General features: G+C 42.4%; 1 protein-coding gene across 5 annotated transcripts in view; it reads left to right on the forward strand.

The window, feature by feature from the left end:
- Positions 1-14,978, forward strand: part of LOC126262566 (cytosolic carboxypeptidase 1-like) — a 524,760-nt gene that overhangs the window by 247,405 nt on the left and 262,377 nt on the right. For all 5 annotated transcript variants that reach the window (XM_049959267.1, XM_049959269.1, XM_049959270.1 and 2 more), the window contains exons 17-18: positions 9,055-9,195; positions 11,667-11,845. In XM_049959267.1, the coding sequence (XP_049815224.1) occupies positions 9,055-9,195; positions 11,667-11,845 (320 nt within the window). The remainder of the gene's footprint in view (positions 1-9,054; positions 9,196-11,666; positions 11,846-14,978) is intronic.

Raw genomic sequence — 14,978 nt, forward strand, 5'->3', positions numbered from 1 at the left:
CTGACATACAGAATGATTTGGCCCTATGCGACATTGTAAATCTTAGTATTACAGAAGCTGACAAAATCTGAAACATAGTGAAAGCAGTTACAGAAGACATGTACGTAGCTCATCTGATAAAATATGTTACAATAACCAAGGAATTTATTAAGTGGTGCCAGCACACCGAGGAAATGCAGACGAAAAGTATTGGATGAAAGAAGTAGGACCACCTCCCAAATGTGGTCCATGTAGCAGTTGTGTAAGACCATGACAGCCTCGCCTCTCTCATATGCCAGGTAGTAAGAGAATACACAGCAGTTTGTGGCAGCCTGACTACGAGACCAAGTAAGCAAGGTATAGCAGCCATAAATGTCAACCACCATATGTCAGGATGTAATAAAGAATGTCGAGGGATAGGCATATTGACCTTCAGCATCAATATCTGCCACCAGTGAGATTTGCAAGGAAGAATGGACTCAACAACTCAGATGTAGGTGTAGCAATCAAATAACAGCCCAGTGTCTGTCCATGCTTGTACAATGCTGTTTCACCCCACCAATCTTTGAACTCAGTACAGGGCATCATTTTCCACTGTGATCTTCTTCTCCAAACTGACGAGGAGCTCCGTGCAAACCTTGAGTGGTTAGGAGTCCGATTTATCCACCGTGCACAGCGAGGCCCTAAAAACAATCACACTGATACAAATGCCTTTATCCTGGCCTTCGAGGGGGATACCCTCCCAGAGAAGGTAAAGGTGATGGTGTATCGGTGTGATGTAAAACCTTACTTTCCACCATTGATGACATGCTTTAAACATTTACAGTTTGGACAGATGTCTTCCCGCTGCACCAATGATCCCGTCTGCGGTGACTTAGGCACCCCCTCCGCCAGTGTACGAAGATGTAATGCGCAGCATCCTCCACGCTCGCCAGGATGCCAAGTGTATGTCAAAGAATGACTGATTCAAGAGTACAAGACCTTAGATCGACTTACCTACACCGAGTCTTGTCGAAAGTATGACTGGCTCCATCCCGTGCCTATATTTTCTACTTTTGCTTCAGTTACGTCCATACCCCCCCCTCTTCCCAGCCCCGCACCATTCGTCCCACACCTTCCGCCTCACTCTCCCCCTCCCCCTCCCCATCAGTACCCATACCCACCCCTTTGGGTGCTGCTCCCCCTCCCCCACCAGAGAAGCGCTCCCCTTCTTAGGCAGCTGCCGGTACTGGAGCTCCTATCCGAGGCTCCTCTTCCCGGCACCCCCATTAAAGGCGATCTGCAGCTGCACATCGACCATGCGATCTGCAGCCGGTGGGCACCAAGATTGCCAGGTGTAATTTTGTGCTCGACCTCGCTGCAGTCTTCCCTTCTCTTCCTTCACAAGAGAAGAAGCAGAAACGCAAGAACAAGGCCAAGGCCCCTCCGGTACCCCCTGAGGTGCTGCCTTCCCTTCCTCCAGCCAACGAACCAACAGTCTTATCCCACCTATATGGACTTTACCCCATCCTTATCGGTGACAGATGGCGACTCGGCGGTATGACCGGCTCTGCTCCGTTCACTTCCCATTTGGACTCCAGCTCGAGAATCCTCCAGTGGAATTGCAATGGCTATTTGCGTCACCTCCCGGAGTTGCAGCCCCTTCTTTCCTCCTACTCTGCTGCTCGCATTGCTCTCCAGGAGACCCAGTTTGTCAATTTTTACCCACTCATCCATCGTGGGTTCCATTCTTTCTGTCAAAGCCCTTGCAGGCTTCTGGTGGTGTTTGCACCTTGGTCCGCGAGGACATTGTTAGTAAATGGGTTCCCCTCCATACCACTCTGGAAGCAATTGCTGTCACGGTCCATCTGGCCACTCCAATCACAATCTGTAATCTCTACCTCCCGCCTGACAGGCCGCCCACTTACCTTTCCCTATCCACCCTTCTTCAACAACTCCCTTCTCCCTTCCTGCTTCTAGGGGACTTTAATGCCCACAACCCTCTTTGGGGTAGTCGCATGACTACTGCCCTCGGCAGGACAGTTGAAGTTGTTCTAGTAGGGCTTGACCTCTGTCTCCTAAATACCGGCACTCCCACAAACTTTAGTGTGGCACATGGCACTTTCTCTGCCATTGACCTCTCCATCTGCAGTCCCAACCTTCTTCCCTCCATTCAGTGGGGTGTCCACGATGACTTATGTGACAGCAATCATTATCCGATTGTTTTGACCTTCCTTCAGTATATCTCGCTCCATCACCCTCCCCAGTGGGTCTTCTCTAAAGTTGATTGGGGTGCCTTCTCCTCTGCTCCCATCCCCCCTGTACTACCACACAGCAGTATTGATGAGTCTACACAGACTTTGACTGCTGCCATTCTTTCCACAGCTCTTTCAGCCATCCCTTCTTCCTCGGGTTCCCCCCATCGGAAGATGGTCGCTTGTTGGACTCCGGAAATTGCTGCGGCCATAAAAGACTGCCGCTGTGCTCTTAAACACTTCAAGTGGCACCCTTCTACTGCTCTCCTTCTGGTCTTTAAATGATTCTGCACCTGGGCCCATTACCTAATCAAATTTCAGAAACAGATTTGCTGGGAGTGATATGTGGCTGCCATAGGACCGCACACCCCCTCTTCACAAGTCTGGGCAAAACTCAGGCGAATTTTTGGCCATTGTCCTCCCACCAGCATTGCAGGAATTTCTGTGCATGATGTTGTCCTTACCCATCCAGATTTTGTTGCAGAGCGTTTCGATCAACACTTTGCCTAAGCCTCTGCATCAACTCAGTATCTGCCCATGTTCCTCTTCCTGAAATAACGCTTGGAATGACTGCCTTTGTCTTTCATTTCTCGCTGCTTGGAGCCTTAGAATGCCCCATTTAGCGAGTGGGAATCCACCAGCACCCTCGCTTTTTGTCCCGAAATGGCTCCTGGACCGGATCAGATGCATAACCAACCAATTAGCCTTACCTACATCCTCTGCAAGCTCCTTGACCGCCTGGTGAGTTGGTGGCTGTTTTGGATCCTTGAATCCCACAACCTTTTGTCATCGACTCAGGGTGGTTTTCGCTGTGGCCGCTCTACATGGATAACTTGGTCCACTTGAAGTCTGCTATGCGGTCGGCTTTTGCCTGTCAACACCACCTCACTGCAGTCTTCTTTGACCTGCATAAAGCCTCTGACACCACCTGGCACCACCACCCTTCATGAATGGGGCCTTTGTGGCCCTCTGCCTGTTTTCATCCGTAACGTACTTTCCTGTCGCTCTTTCCGGGTCCAAGTTGGTTCCTCCTACAGCACTTCCCATTGGCAAGAAAATGGGGTTCCACAGGGTTCCGTGCTGAGCACCCTTCTCTTTCTGATTGCCATTAATGGACTGATGGTCGCTGCTGGGCCTACAGTGTCCCCCTCTTTGCATGCTGACGATTTTTGTATCTAGGTCGCTTCCTCCGTCATGGGCACTGCAGAACGCCGTCTGCAGGGGGGGCAATCTACCGGGCGCAGTCTTGGGCTCTCTCCCATGGCTTTAAGTTTTTGGTGGCCAAGTCATGTGTCATGCATTTCTGCCGTCACTGTACAGTCCATCCCCATTCGGACCTGTTCCTCGATGGCCGCCAACCCCTCTAGGTGGTGGACACGCGTCGCTTCTTGGGTCTGGTCTTGATGCCTGATTGACATGGCTCCCTCATCTTCGCGAGCTGAAGAGAATGTGCTGGTTACATCTCAGTGTTCTTAGACGTCTGTGCAATACCACCAGGGGTGCAGACCACTCTATTCTTCTGCGATTGTACAAAGCGCTGGTCCAGTCTCATTTAGACTATGGGGGTCCTGTCTATGGTTTTGCGGCACCTTCAACACTGCAGATACTAGACCCCATCCACCATTGCGGGGTATGACTTGTGACTGGTGCCTTCCGGACTAGCCCTATGATTAGCCTTCTCACAGAGGCAGGGATTCCACCACTGGGAGTTTTGTGCCAACAGCAGCTGATATCTTATGTGCTCAGTGTTCGCTGCACCCCAAAGCACCTTAATTATCATCTCCTTTATCCAGACACGGAGATCAGCCTCCCTTGGCAGCGGCGGCCACGATGTGGGCTTACCATGGCTGTCCGCTTTCAGTCACCCTTTTCTGAGCTCCAGCACTTCCCTTTACTGCCTCGTTTCTCTGCTCATGCACATATCCCTCCATAGTGCGTCTCGCGGCCACAGCTTTGTCTTGATCTTTTCCTCAATTCAAAGGAATCTGTCCCTCTGGAGCCCCTTCACCACCAATTCTATTGCCTCCTCATTTCCTTGCAGGGTTCAGAAGTGATTACTGATGGCTCCATGGTTGCTGGGCACACTGGTTATGCTTACACATATGCGAGGCACGCGGAAATTTGTTCCATGCCAGATGGCTGTAGTGTGTATACTGCAGAATTGGTAGCCATCTTGAGCACACTGGACCATGCCTGCTTCTGCTCAGGACTGTCTTTCACTGTCTGTAGTGATTACTTGAGCAGTTTGCAAGCTGTCGGCCAGTGCTTCCCTCGTCACCCGTTGGTCATGGCTATCCAGGATCCCTTTCTCTCCTTGATCAATGTGGATGCTCAGTGGTTTTCATTTGGACCCCAGACCATGTTGGGATCCCTGGCAATGAACTTGCCCATCGACTGGCTAAATTGACTACTAACGGGCCATCTCTTGCTATTGGCATTCTGGAAATAGACCTTCGCTCGGTATTACGTCGTCAGGTTTTGGGACTTTGGGATGCAGAATGGCACACTCTTTCTATGCCGAACGAGCTCAGGGTGATAAAGGTTTCTACAACTTTGTGGTGATCCTCCTTATGGGCCTCTCGTAAAGCCTCTGTCGTTTGCTGGCTCCACACCAGCCATACTTGGCTGACTCACAGTTATCTCCTCCGTTGTGAGGAGCCCCCCCCCCCCCCCCCCCTCTCTGTCGTTGTGGATCAATGTTGACTGTGGTTCACCTCTTTCTGGACTGTCTTGACTTAGCTGCCCTGCAACAGACTTTTAGCTTTCCTGACTCGCTACCCTCGCGTTTGCTGACAATGCCCCAGCGGCTGATCTAGTTTTACGATTTCTTCGTGATGGGGGGTTTTTATCGCTTTATTTGAGGGTGGGACCTTCAACCATATTGGTGGGTGGAGGGGCTGGCAGGCCGTCTTGCTCCCCCGATTGGACTGGCTTTGGCTGGGCTTGGTGGTTCACCCTCGCCCTCTGCCTTCCCACCCCTTTCTTTATGGGGTCTGTTTTATCTTGAGTGTCTACCTTCTGTACCTGTGCTTCTTCCTTCATGCCCCTGTCATTAGTCACTTACTTTCCCTCCTCTCTTCTTCCACCTTCTTCCTTCCTTCTCTGTCTATAATTTGTAATTTTATGGCCATTGTAGTTCCTTTTTACAGTGTGAGGTTTTATCAGTTTTAGTTATTCCAAGGTCGGAGGGACTGATGACCATGTAGTTTGGTCCCTTCTCCAAACCAACCAACCAACCACACCTACAGTGCACCAAGTTTCTATGACCTGTGTGCTGTATGCTGATAGTAGGGAAGCCTTGGGTCTACCGAGAGGCTTTTTTTCCTTCTTAGGTGACGATGAAACAATAGCAGAAGTAGTGTTGACATTTCATATGGCATTAGGAATCCAGCCCTTTTAACTCGGAAGAGGTTTTAATGCGTTATTTAGTGGCTGGCTCCTCCTTTTACTTCCATGATAAACCAACCTTCTTACTGACATGAACTGTTTCATTAACTCTCTAAACATGTGACAACAGTATGACTAGTTATATTGGAAATTGTATGTGACATTTTCTACTGCAGTGGCAATTGTTATATGGCTTTGCTTTTCATTTTAACAAGAGTACTACCCATTCACTAATACCATGCCCTTGTGAAAGGACACTAATGACCACAGTGTTCATCACCCAGCAATTTTAAAGCCATCCAACCATCCATGAGCTGCTCCTCATTGTTCTCGAACCACTGCTGGGCTGTGCAGTCCAAGTAAAAGTACACATTCGCCAAACACGTCATGTTACACCACCTGTGGTGTATGGTAACTTGGTTGAATTCTTCCAAACATTTCACTGTTTCCTGACTGGTGCCTTCAGAAAACGCTCTTAGATGCCTTATGTACAGCTAACTTGCTGATCTTTTGGAATCCATTGATCTCTTGAATACATGGACTTTGGGAACAATGTACTGCTTATATCCCTTTCATAGATGACAGCTATCACAGAACCTAATTGGAGTCATGGTGATGTAGATGTTTTGAAATACCCAGCATCTCCACCCAATAACGTCATGTTGTAACCACAATCAAGTCCAGATAAAAGCAGGGTTGTCAGTGAAGTACAGCAATTAGCTCTGCAAGAACTTTTATTAGAAATACCATTGTACAATTAGAACAGGACTCAACTCCTGGATTGAAAGTGCTGCTGTTTATGTAGAATATTTCAGCATATGCAAACAACATAAACATAAGAAATTTTGCTAAACTTCCACAAATGATGAATGCTGAATAACATACAAGTACCAGTGGTTGGGCTTGAACTGGCAACTCGCACATCATCGAACAATGTTAATTGCTACACCACAGTTTCTGCAGCACAGCTTGCCTCAGCATTATGCCTACAGTGGTGTGATACTAACTTATATCCATCTTGGTGTATCTTACTTTCTGGTGTATCTTACTTTCTGGTGTATCTTACTTTCTGGTGTATCTTACTTTCTGTGACATCCAAATGACACTGCTATGCATAACATGCCTGTATAAATACCTTTTGATTCTTCAGTCTGGTTTAGTACTTGGTATAATATCAATGCTAACTTAGTCATTTCTCACTTCTGCAAAGGGTTTATCTGAAACTTTAATAACTGCTGACATTTTTAGTGTGCCAAAAAAGTGGTAAGTACATCATACCAAAAGAAAAAGGAAAAAGAAAGAAACTGAATGTGCTTATAATGTGTTCTCTGCGTGCAGATTAATCCATTATCTGATGAAAGCTGCTGTTGTGCACTTACTAGCAAATAATGAGGATCTTCATTTGTTACTTCTGTTGAAAAATGAGCAAATCTTCCATTGACTAATTAAATCATGACCAGATGTATAACAGGTGGAAGTTTCCATTTTGAAACATAATTTAGTTACTCAAAGCAAAAGACAGTGCAATTTTCCTCACTGCTAGAGACATTTCTCTCTCTGTTAATCTAATAGACTTCGAATCCTTTTGTAAAGTTTCCATTGAGGTTTGTATTTCTTAAGACACTCTGCAGACATGATCAGAATGTTGTAAAAATCCAGAATTTTTTTAAAAAAATGTGTAGGGTTACTAACGTAAAAAAAGGGAATAATGTTTACAAATAATAAGGAACTTTTTGTCATGATATATTATTGAACGACTGTTTTTTACCTTGAACTGGGTCTCACAATGTGCTAAGTTCAATCAAAATTGATCAGCTGGCTGCAGAGTGCAAGAACATGGTTACCCATTGTAATTAGCATGTCATGAATAGGTCTGACACATAATAAATGAGACTGATGCTGTGTACTTACCAAGTATGTTCAACAGTAGGGTTTGTTTTCAGTGTTGGACATATTTGAGTGCATGCGCGCGTGCGCGCACACACACACACACACACACACACACACACACACACACACACACACACACACACACACCTGCATTTGTTCCTTTGACTGCCCAAAATACTTCTTCGTGTCATTTTCAATGAGGTTGTGTGGGTAATTCACTGTTCTTGGCTTCAGCTAGGGTGGAAGAATAGCTAAAGATTTATTTCATACAAGCTGAGTAACCTGTATGTTAGTAGTTTGTATGTCAAGAGAATGCAGTTTATAATATCTGTTTCTCTGTATTAATGTATTTCTTCACTTTCTTTGAGTATGAATGAATTGGTGAAATAACATGGCAGTCTTGAAACCTGGTGAATGGACATTTAATTGTTACACTTGAGAAGCAGAAAAAAGTGGTTCCATTAAAGGGAGTGGTAAAATGCCAAGGTAAGAGAAAATAAGAGAGGAAATAAAACAAGAAAATGAAAATTTATAATGAAGTTGAAAGAGTGAGATTACCAGGAAGCAACACATTTGTCACAGTTGCTAAAGACTTAGGGTACATTAAACATACTCAAATCAGACAGACTAATTGTAAACAAGACAGTGAGTAGTTGTGGCAGAACATGATAAACTGCCAGTGGGAAAGAGTAATTAGAGGAAACTCTTGATGAACCACATTTCTCATCAGACTTTCCCCCTCCCCTTCTCTCCCTTCAGAATTTTTCAAAGTTTAAGCAGCAGACTATCAATAATGGCTAGTCTGTGTGAGTGGCATTGTTTGAAATACTCTGCGAATGATATGTGTGCTCCTCTGCCCTGATACCAAGACAATCTCAGTAAATCAAGGCATTGGACTTGTCACCCATAAGGAATCAATCATAAGTAGAGAATGGATGGAACTGTGCTCAAATGAAAGACTCCATTCTTTTTATCAAGTAATTTTTTATCAGTTTGATATGACTTGACCCCTTTTCCCTTTTGAAATTACAAGTTGCATCCAAGATGGTGGATGCCAAAATGGTGGCTTCCAAAATGGCCACAATGTTGCTAATATAGCTTCACACGTTTTCCGCCTCTCCCATCTCTTGCTGCCAGCCTTTAAATTTCTGTTGATCCATCTATTTTATTTGAGAAGAGTGGTTGCACACCTACGGATCACACTGGAGAGCAAGCATGTGGTGAAATAGGACATGTTGACTCGGGGAGAATTGGGAAGTAGTCTAAGGAGAAAATTCAGAGAGTTACTCTCACTTCAGTATATGGTCTCATAAAATCGCATTGCTTTGCGAAGACTGTTTTTACTTGATAGTTTCCATGTGTTAAATTCTTTTATATTTCATTGTTCATTTACGGAAACCTACAAAACTTGCGTAGAAAATTCATGTGAACAGCTGTAGCAGCATGTCTAATTCAAGCTTCACAATAGTGTCTGGTGTTCACTGACTTGGATATTTATTGAGCTGTATCCAATTTATGTACAGTATTATTTTATTTATGTACAGTATTATTTTAATTGTTCCAGGCGCACATATGGAAGTGGTCCTGTGAAATTGATCCCTCCAAAATATACTTCAGGGCTGAATCATTATGTATGTCTCTTAACAACAATGAAACTCCATTGCTTACACTTTCTGCAGCAGATTCAGAGGAAAATCCTCTTTTGGTGAGTTGCTAATAGTTTGTCTGTATGATAAAACCTTTTATTCCTTTCCATTACAAACCAGTCCATGAAGTTCCTAAATTGTTATGAATCCAAATAGTTCTATCTTGGATACGTTTTGGTAGATTGCCTCCTTTCTCTTCAATCTACACTCATTAGTACATGGTGTGATGTATTCTTGTCAGGTTGAACTCAAAGGAGCATTTGGCACAATATCCTCCAGAAAGTTTCAAATCTGTAGTATTCCCCTTTGGTTAGTCAGTTTTTGTCATTTGAGTGCTGGGCACTGTACTGTAGTCTGGTGATATCTAATACGAGGTGCAGAAGAAGAAAATTGAAGATCATGATAGGTTAAAAGCACTTAAAATTGAGCAATATTTGTCAGGTAACCAATTTGTGATAGGTGCAAGCTAGTTTTCCAGTAAATGATCCAAAAGTGTGACACATTTAGCGGTTACATTAATCATTTTTTTCCATGATAGCATTGTTGAAGATAGGCTTTTCTGTGAAACCAATCTGAGAAAGCAGGGAGGGTATTAGTTCTTTGTCTTTCTTCCTTTCAATTTGCTGATCTACTTGTTGCACATGACCAACTATTAAAAATATATAGTCTTTAAATTTTTCTTTTATTACAGTTATGTTTTACAGTGTCTCGTGTTGATTGCTTCACTGTAGTTCTGTGTCTACTGTGCAGCTTCTACCTGAACAGATTGATATTATTGCGATACTAACATTGCTTCAGCACAGAGATGGCAAAGTATCTACCGGTGTACTATCTTCGACCTTGTACTCTCCCTCATGCTGCCCCCTTCATATTTGTATCATCATCGTCATCATCTTCATCTCTGAGTGATCTACTTGTTGTTTATAATCTTCCTCAAACTGTCTTCCCTCCCTCCCTCCCTTCCTGACAGAGGAACTTACAGTTGCAAAATGTATGATAATTTTGTCTAGCTTTGTGGGTGTTCATGGCTTTACTTTGAATTTCATCTCCTTAAAGTAAGCAGTACTGTCCTGTCACACGGTCACTTTTAATTTTATAGTTCTGTCAAGTGAATTTTCCTTTTGATGCAATTTACCCCTTTCATATATATACACTGAAGAGCCAAAGAAACTGGCACACCTGCCTAATATCGTGTAGGACCCCACTTGCACGCGGAAGTGCTGCAACACAACTTGGCATGAACTCGACTAATGTCTGAAGTAGTGCTGGAGAGAATTGACACCATGAATCCTGCAGGGCTGTCCATAAATCCGTAAGAGTACAAGAGGGTGGAGGTCTCTTCTGAACAGCATGTTGCAAAGCATCCCAGATATGCTCAATAATGTTCATGTCTGAGAGTTTGGTGGCCAGGATAAGTGTTTAAACTCGGAAGAGTGTTAATGGAGCCATTCTGTAGCAATTCAGCACATGTGGGGTGTCACATTGTCCTGCTGGAATTGCCAAAGTCCATCAGAATGCACAGTAAACATGAATGGATACAGGTGATAAGACAGGATGCTTACGTACGTGTCACCTGTCAGCCATACCTAGACGAATCAGGGGTCCAACATCACTCCAGCTGCACATGTCCCACACCTTTACAGAGCCTCCACCATCTTGAACAGTCGTCCCCTGCTGATATGCAGGGTCCATGGATTCGTGAGGTTGTTTCCGTACCAGTACACGTCCGTCTGCTCGATACGATTTGAAATGAGACTTGTCCGTGCAGGCAACATGTTTACAATCATCAACAGTCCAATGTCGGTGTTGACAGGGCCAGGCGAGGTGTAAAGCTTTGTTTTGTGCAGTTATCAAAAGCTTTGTTTTGTGCAGTTATCAAGGGTAGACAAGTAGGCCTTCGGCTCCAAAAGCCCATATCAATGGTGTTTCGTTGAATGGTTCACACGCTGACACTTATTGATGGCCCAGCATTGAAATCTGCAGCAATTTGTGAAATGGTTGCACTTCTGTCACGTTGAATGATTATTGTGAGTCATTATTGGTCCCATTCTTGCAGGATCTTTTTCCAGCCACAGCGATGTCGGAGATTTGTTGTTTTACCAGATTGCTGATATTCATGGTACGCTCTTGAAATGGTGGTATGGGAAAATCCCCACTTCATCACTACCTCAGAGATTCTGTGTCCCATTGCTTGTGTGCCCACTATAACACCACATTCAAGCTCCCTTAAATCTCAATAACCTGCCTTTGTAGCAGCAGTAACCAATCTAACAACTGTTGCCTTACACAGGCTTTGCTGACCGCAGTGCCGTATTCTGCCTGTTTACATAACTCTGTACTTGAATACACATGCCTATACCAGTTGCTTTGGCACTTCAGTGTATATAGCTTTTGACTGATTTTTATAATGTAAGGAAGTAAAAAAACATTTTTTACTTATTTATAATTTTCATTTATGCTTTTATTTTATGAGTTTTATGGCATTAGTCTGTCTTATGAAATATGAAATTTTATATATTCTACTTTCCAGAAACGGGAAATAATATTCCTGACAGCTCGTGTTCATCCAGGTGAAAGTAATTCTTCATGGGTGATGCACGGCACACTGTGTTACTTGTTGGGAGATACAGCTGCAGCTATAAAGTTGCGTAATAGATACGTTTTCAAGATAGTGCCAATGCTTAATACTGAAGGTGTCATTAATGGCTGGTGAGTAAGTTTTGACATTTGTCATATTATGCAGTAGTGAAGAGCTCAGGAAATGAGAGTTTAGTTCTGTTATTTGAGTGGAAAAAAATTTTACATATATATATTGCCAGATTCCATTTTGCATTTCTTAACATTTAATTATACTTCCATGGGTAAGTAAATGTTCTATTACTACCAAGCTCACCATTATTGGGTGCAAAGTATGACAGTTAAAAAAAAGAAAAAAAGTCTTAATTCGTGGTTTGTATTAATTTTCTGTCTTCATGTCATTGGCCCAGCCTACATGGAAGCTAGCAGTACATTTCTGCTTCATTTCATTCAGTAATAAATGGCTTATTGAATGCTACAACAGGTCTGATCCGTTACCGGAATCACACACGCGCACTCACACACACACACACACACACACACACACACACACACACACACACACACACACACATATGCAGTGACATGGTGCAGGAGAAAAATGGTTGAATCCTATTTAGGTGTCTTGCAGTAATCAGAAAACAAACTATTGATTGGTGTTGTAATGAATTTACTTCTAAATCCAAACCACATGTAGATATGAATTTGAAAAAGAGTAGTAGTTTCAGAAAACTACATAATGTGTAGAGCCATTTTCATAATAATGACATGAATTTTAATGTTGAGACCCCTGGAGTTTCTCTTATCTCAACACTGCAAAAAAGCAAATAGTGTTAGTTTTATTTTGCCATTTCCTGTAGAAAGTTAAGGTCTCATAATTATAAAGTGATATTAAGTATTCAGGAGTCTATCTACTTCGTGACATTACAAGAGTATTAATCAGAGCTTGGAGCTAATGTTTTAGTTATTGCAATTATACATAAATTCCCCAATACCTCTATCTAAAGATAACCATAATACAGACCATTGTGGAATGTGTGACAGGCAGTTCACTTAGACCCCTCATGTGGTTGACAGTTTGTAGTAACAAACAATCATTCGGACGCCACGGTACGAGACCTACCCGTAGTCTGGTATCTCTGAGTGACTTGCCCTTTCTTTTGAACAGACTAATCCAGACTGTGTGTCTTTTACTTTTTTGTGTGTGTATTGGTGGTACTATAAATTTAGTCTGTTGAAGGTAAGTAGTTAACAGCAATTTTTTCTCATAATTTATTAATTTTCTCTTGCTGTAAAAGGTAATGTAGAGAAATTAATCAGTCTCTGAGGAAGACTGTGAAGATAAAATTGCATTAATTGCAGAATGCACAGAGGCATTTAAGCAGTTTTTCTTCCAGCACTCCAGATGCAACTGGAACAGGAAGAAACCTTGTTGTGTGCCATGCACTTTGGTGGACTTCCTTGTATGTATATAGAGAAAACTTAATAAAAAATCATCTATTTATAAGAAATACTACACAAGAATCGTACAGCAATTTCCAAAGTCAATTCTTGGTGAAAGATTTGTCAGGAAATCCTAAGAACTGTTAATCCTGTACAAAGCTATGATTGAAACTTTCCTTCCTGTCTTGGATGTTAGGCTGGTGTTGGAAAATTTAAGACAAGAGATAGAGCCAAAATACGAAATTTCACTTTCAGAAACACTTAACACATACAGATCTTACTGTTTACGTATGTTTGATCACTTCGCACATAGAGTAATGCTAAAACGAGCACGCCTGTTATAGAAAAACAAATGTTCTTCAGATTTAAACTCATTCTTGTGTCCATGTTTGCTCGCAAATAACTTTTTTGAACAGGTTCTGCCTTGGTGAGACACTATTTTCCTTCTTTTCCACCCAATCATATTTTGCTGAACTTCAGTGTAATATGTCTGGGTCGGAAAAAAGAAGAAAAATAATTTGCTGTAGGCAGAACCTATCCAAAAACAGATTTAGAAGTGCAAACCAGATACCAGGCCTAGATGAACTCTCCTTAGATTTTACATAAAATACAATGCAGATATCACCACTTTCCTTACGCACACTCACTGAGAGTCTCTTTTGCAGCAAACAAAAGTGCAGCATTGTGTGAACACTTCAGTTAGTAAGTAGGGTTCAAGAACTGATGCAGATAATTACGGACAGACATGCCAAAAGTTTCTTTTGCAAAATAGTATAGCAGATTCTGAAGTGAAACAGTGTGATGTTGGAGGAAAGCAAATTTCTTTTAAGAAATAAGCACAAATTCAAGAAATACCATTCTTGCAAGGGGCAAGGAGAGAGGAAGAGCTTGCTTTCTTCAAACACAGTATCTTTAAAGTTGTGGATGCTGGTGAACAGGTAGATTCAAACTCCTAGAGTTCTGTAAGCTATGACACTGTAGCACATTATTGACTTGCAGCCAGAATATGATCATATGGAGTTCCCTTCACAAATATGTTATTAGCTTAAATAATTTTTGACTAATAGATCCCAGTATGTTTTGCGGGGTGGTAAATGCTCAACAGAAAACACTAACATTGGGTGTGTGTAACACTACTGTTAATGTTGTAATATAATAAATATTTTATCTGGGAGCATCAGTAGCAGCTTCATATTGTTCACTGATAATGATGCTGGAAAGTATTGATGCTGGATGATTGCAAAGAAAGACTTGAACAATATTTGCACTTTCTTTCTACATAATGGTTCCCTTTAGATGTGCACCAGTGCAAGATAATTTCCATAAATAATGGAATGTGAGATAAGCAGCCAAATAAAAGTTTACAAGTCAACTTTTGCAGTCTTTCACTGTGTTTAAATATGTAGAGGTAAAACAATGAATTGAAAAAACCATTAGTAGTGTAGGTCAGTGGAAAATTAATTTTTGCTAGATTTCTGGAAAAGTGGAGATTATCTGTTAAGGAAACCACTTTCGAGATGCTAGTACGACCAAATAAGAAAGAGTACTTCTATGGCACTTGAAGTTATTACAAAGTTGGCATGACAGCAAACGTTGGCATCACAATGATTTTACATACCCCATGTAAAATTCTAATGTAGATGATTGGGAAGCTGTAGTTGTTGGAGAAAAAAACAAAGTTTTGGCAAATTTCGAGAACCTGTAGTCAAGGAAGAATATACAAAATTTCTGCTTCCTCTATGTTATATCTCAACACAGCGCGTAAGAAGGGAGAGATTCAGGTGTGTACGTAAGCAAATAGTCATTTTTCCCCTCATGCGAA

The sequence above is a fragment of the Schistocerca nitens genome, chromosome 6 (assembly GCF_023898315.1).
Source record: "Schistocerca nitens isolate TAMUIC-IGC-003100 chromosome 6, iqSchNite1.1, whole genome shotgun sequence".
Taxonomy (NCBI): Eukaryota; Metazoa; Arthropoda; class Insecta; order Orthoptera; family Acrididae; genus Schistocerca; species Schistocerca nitens.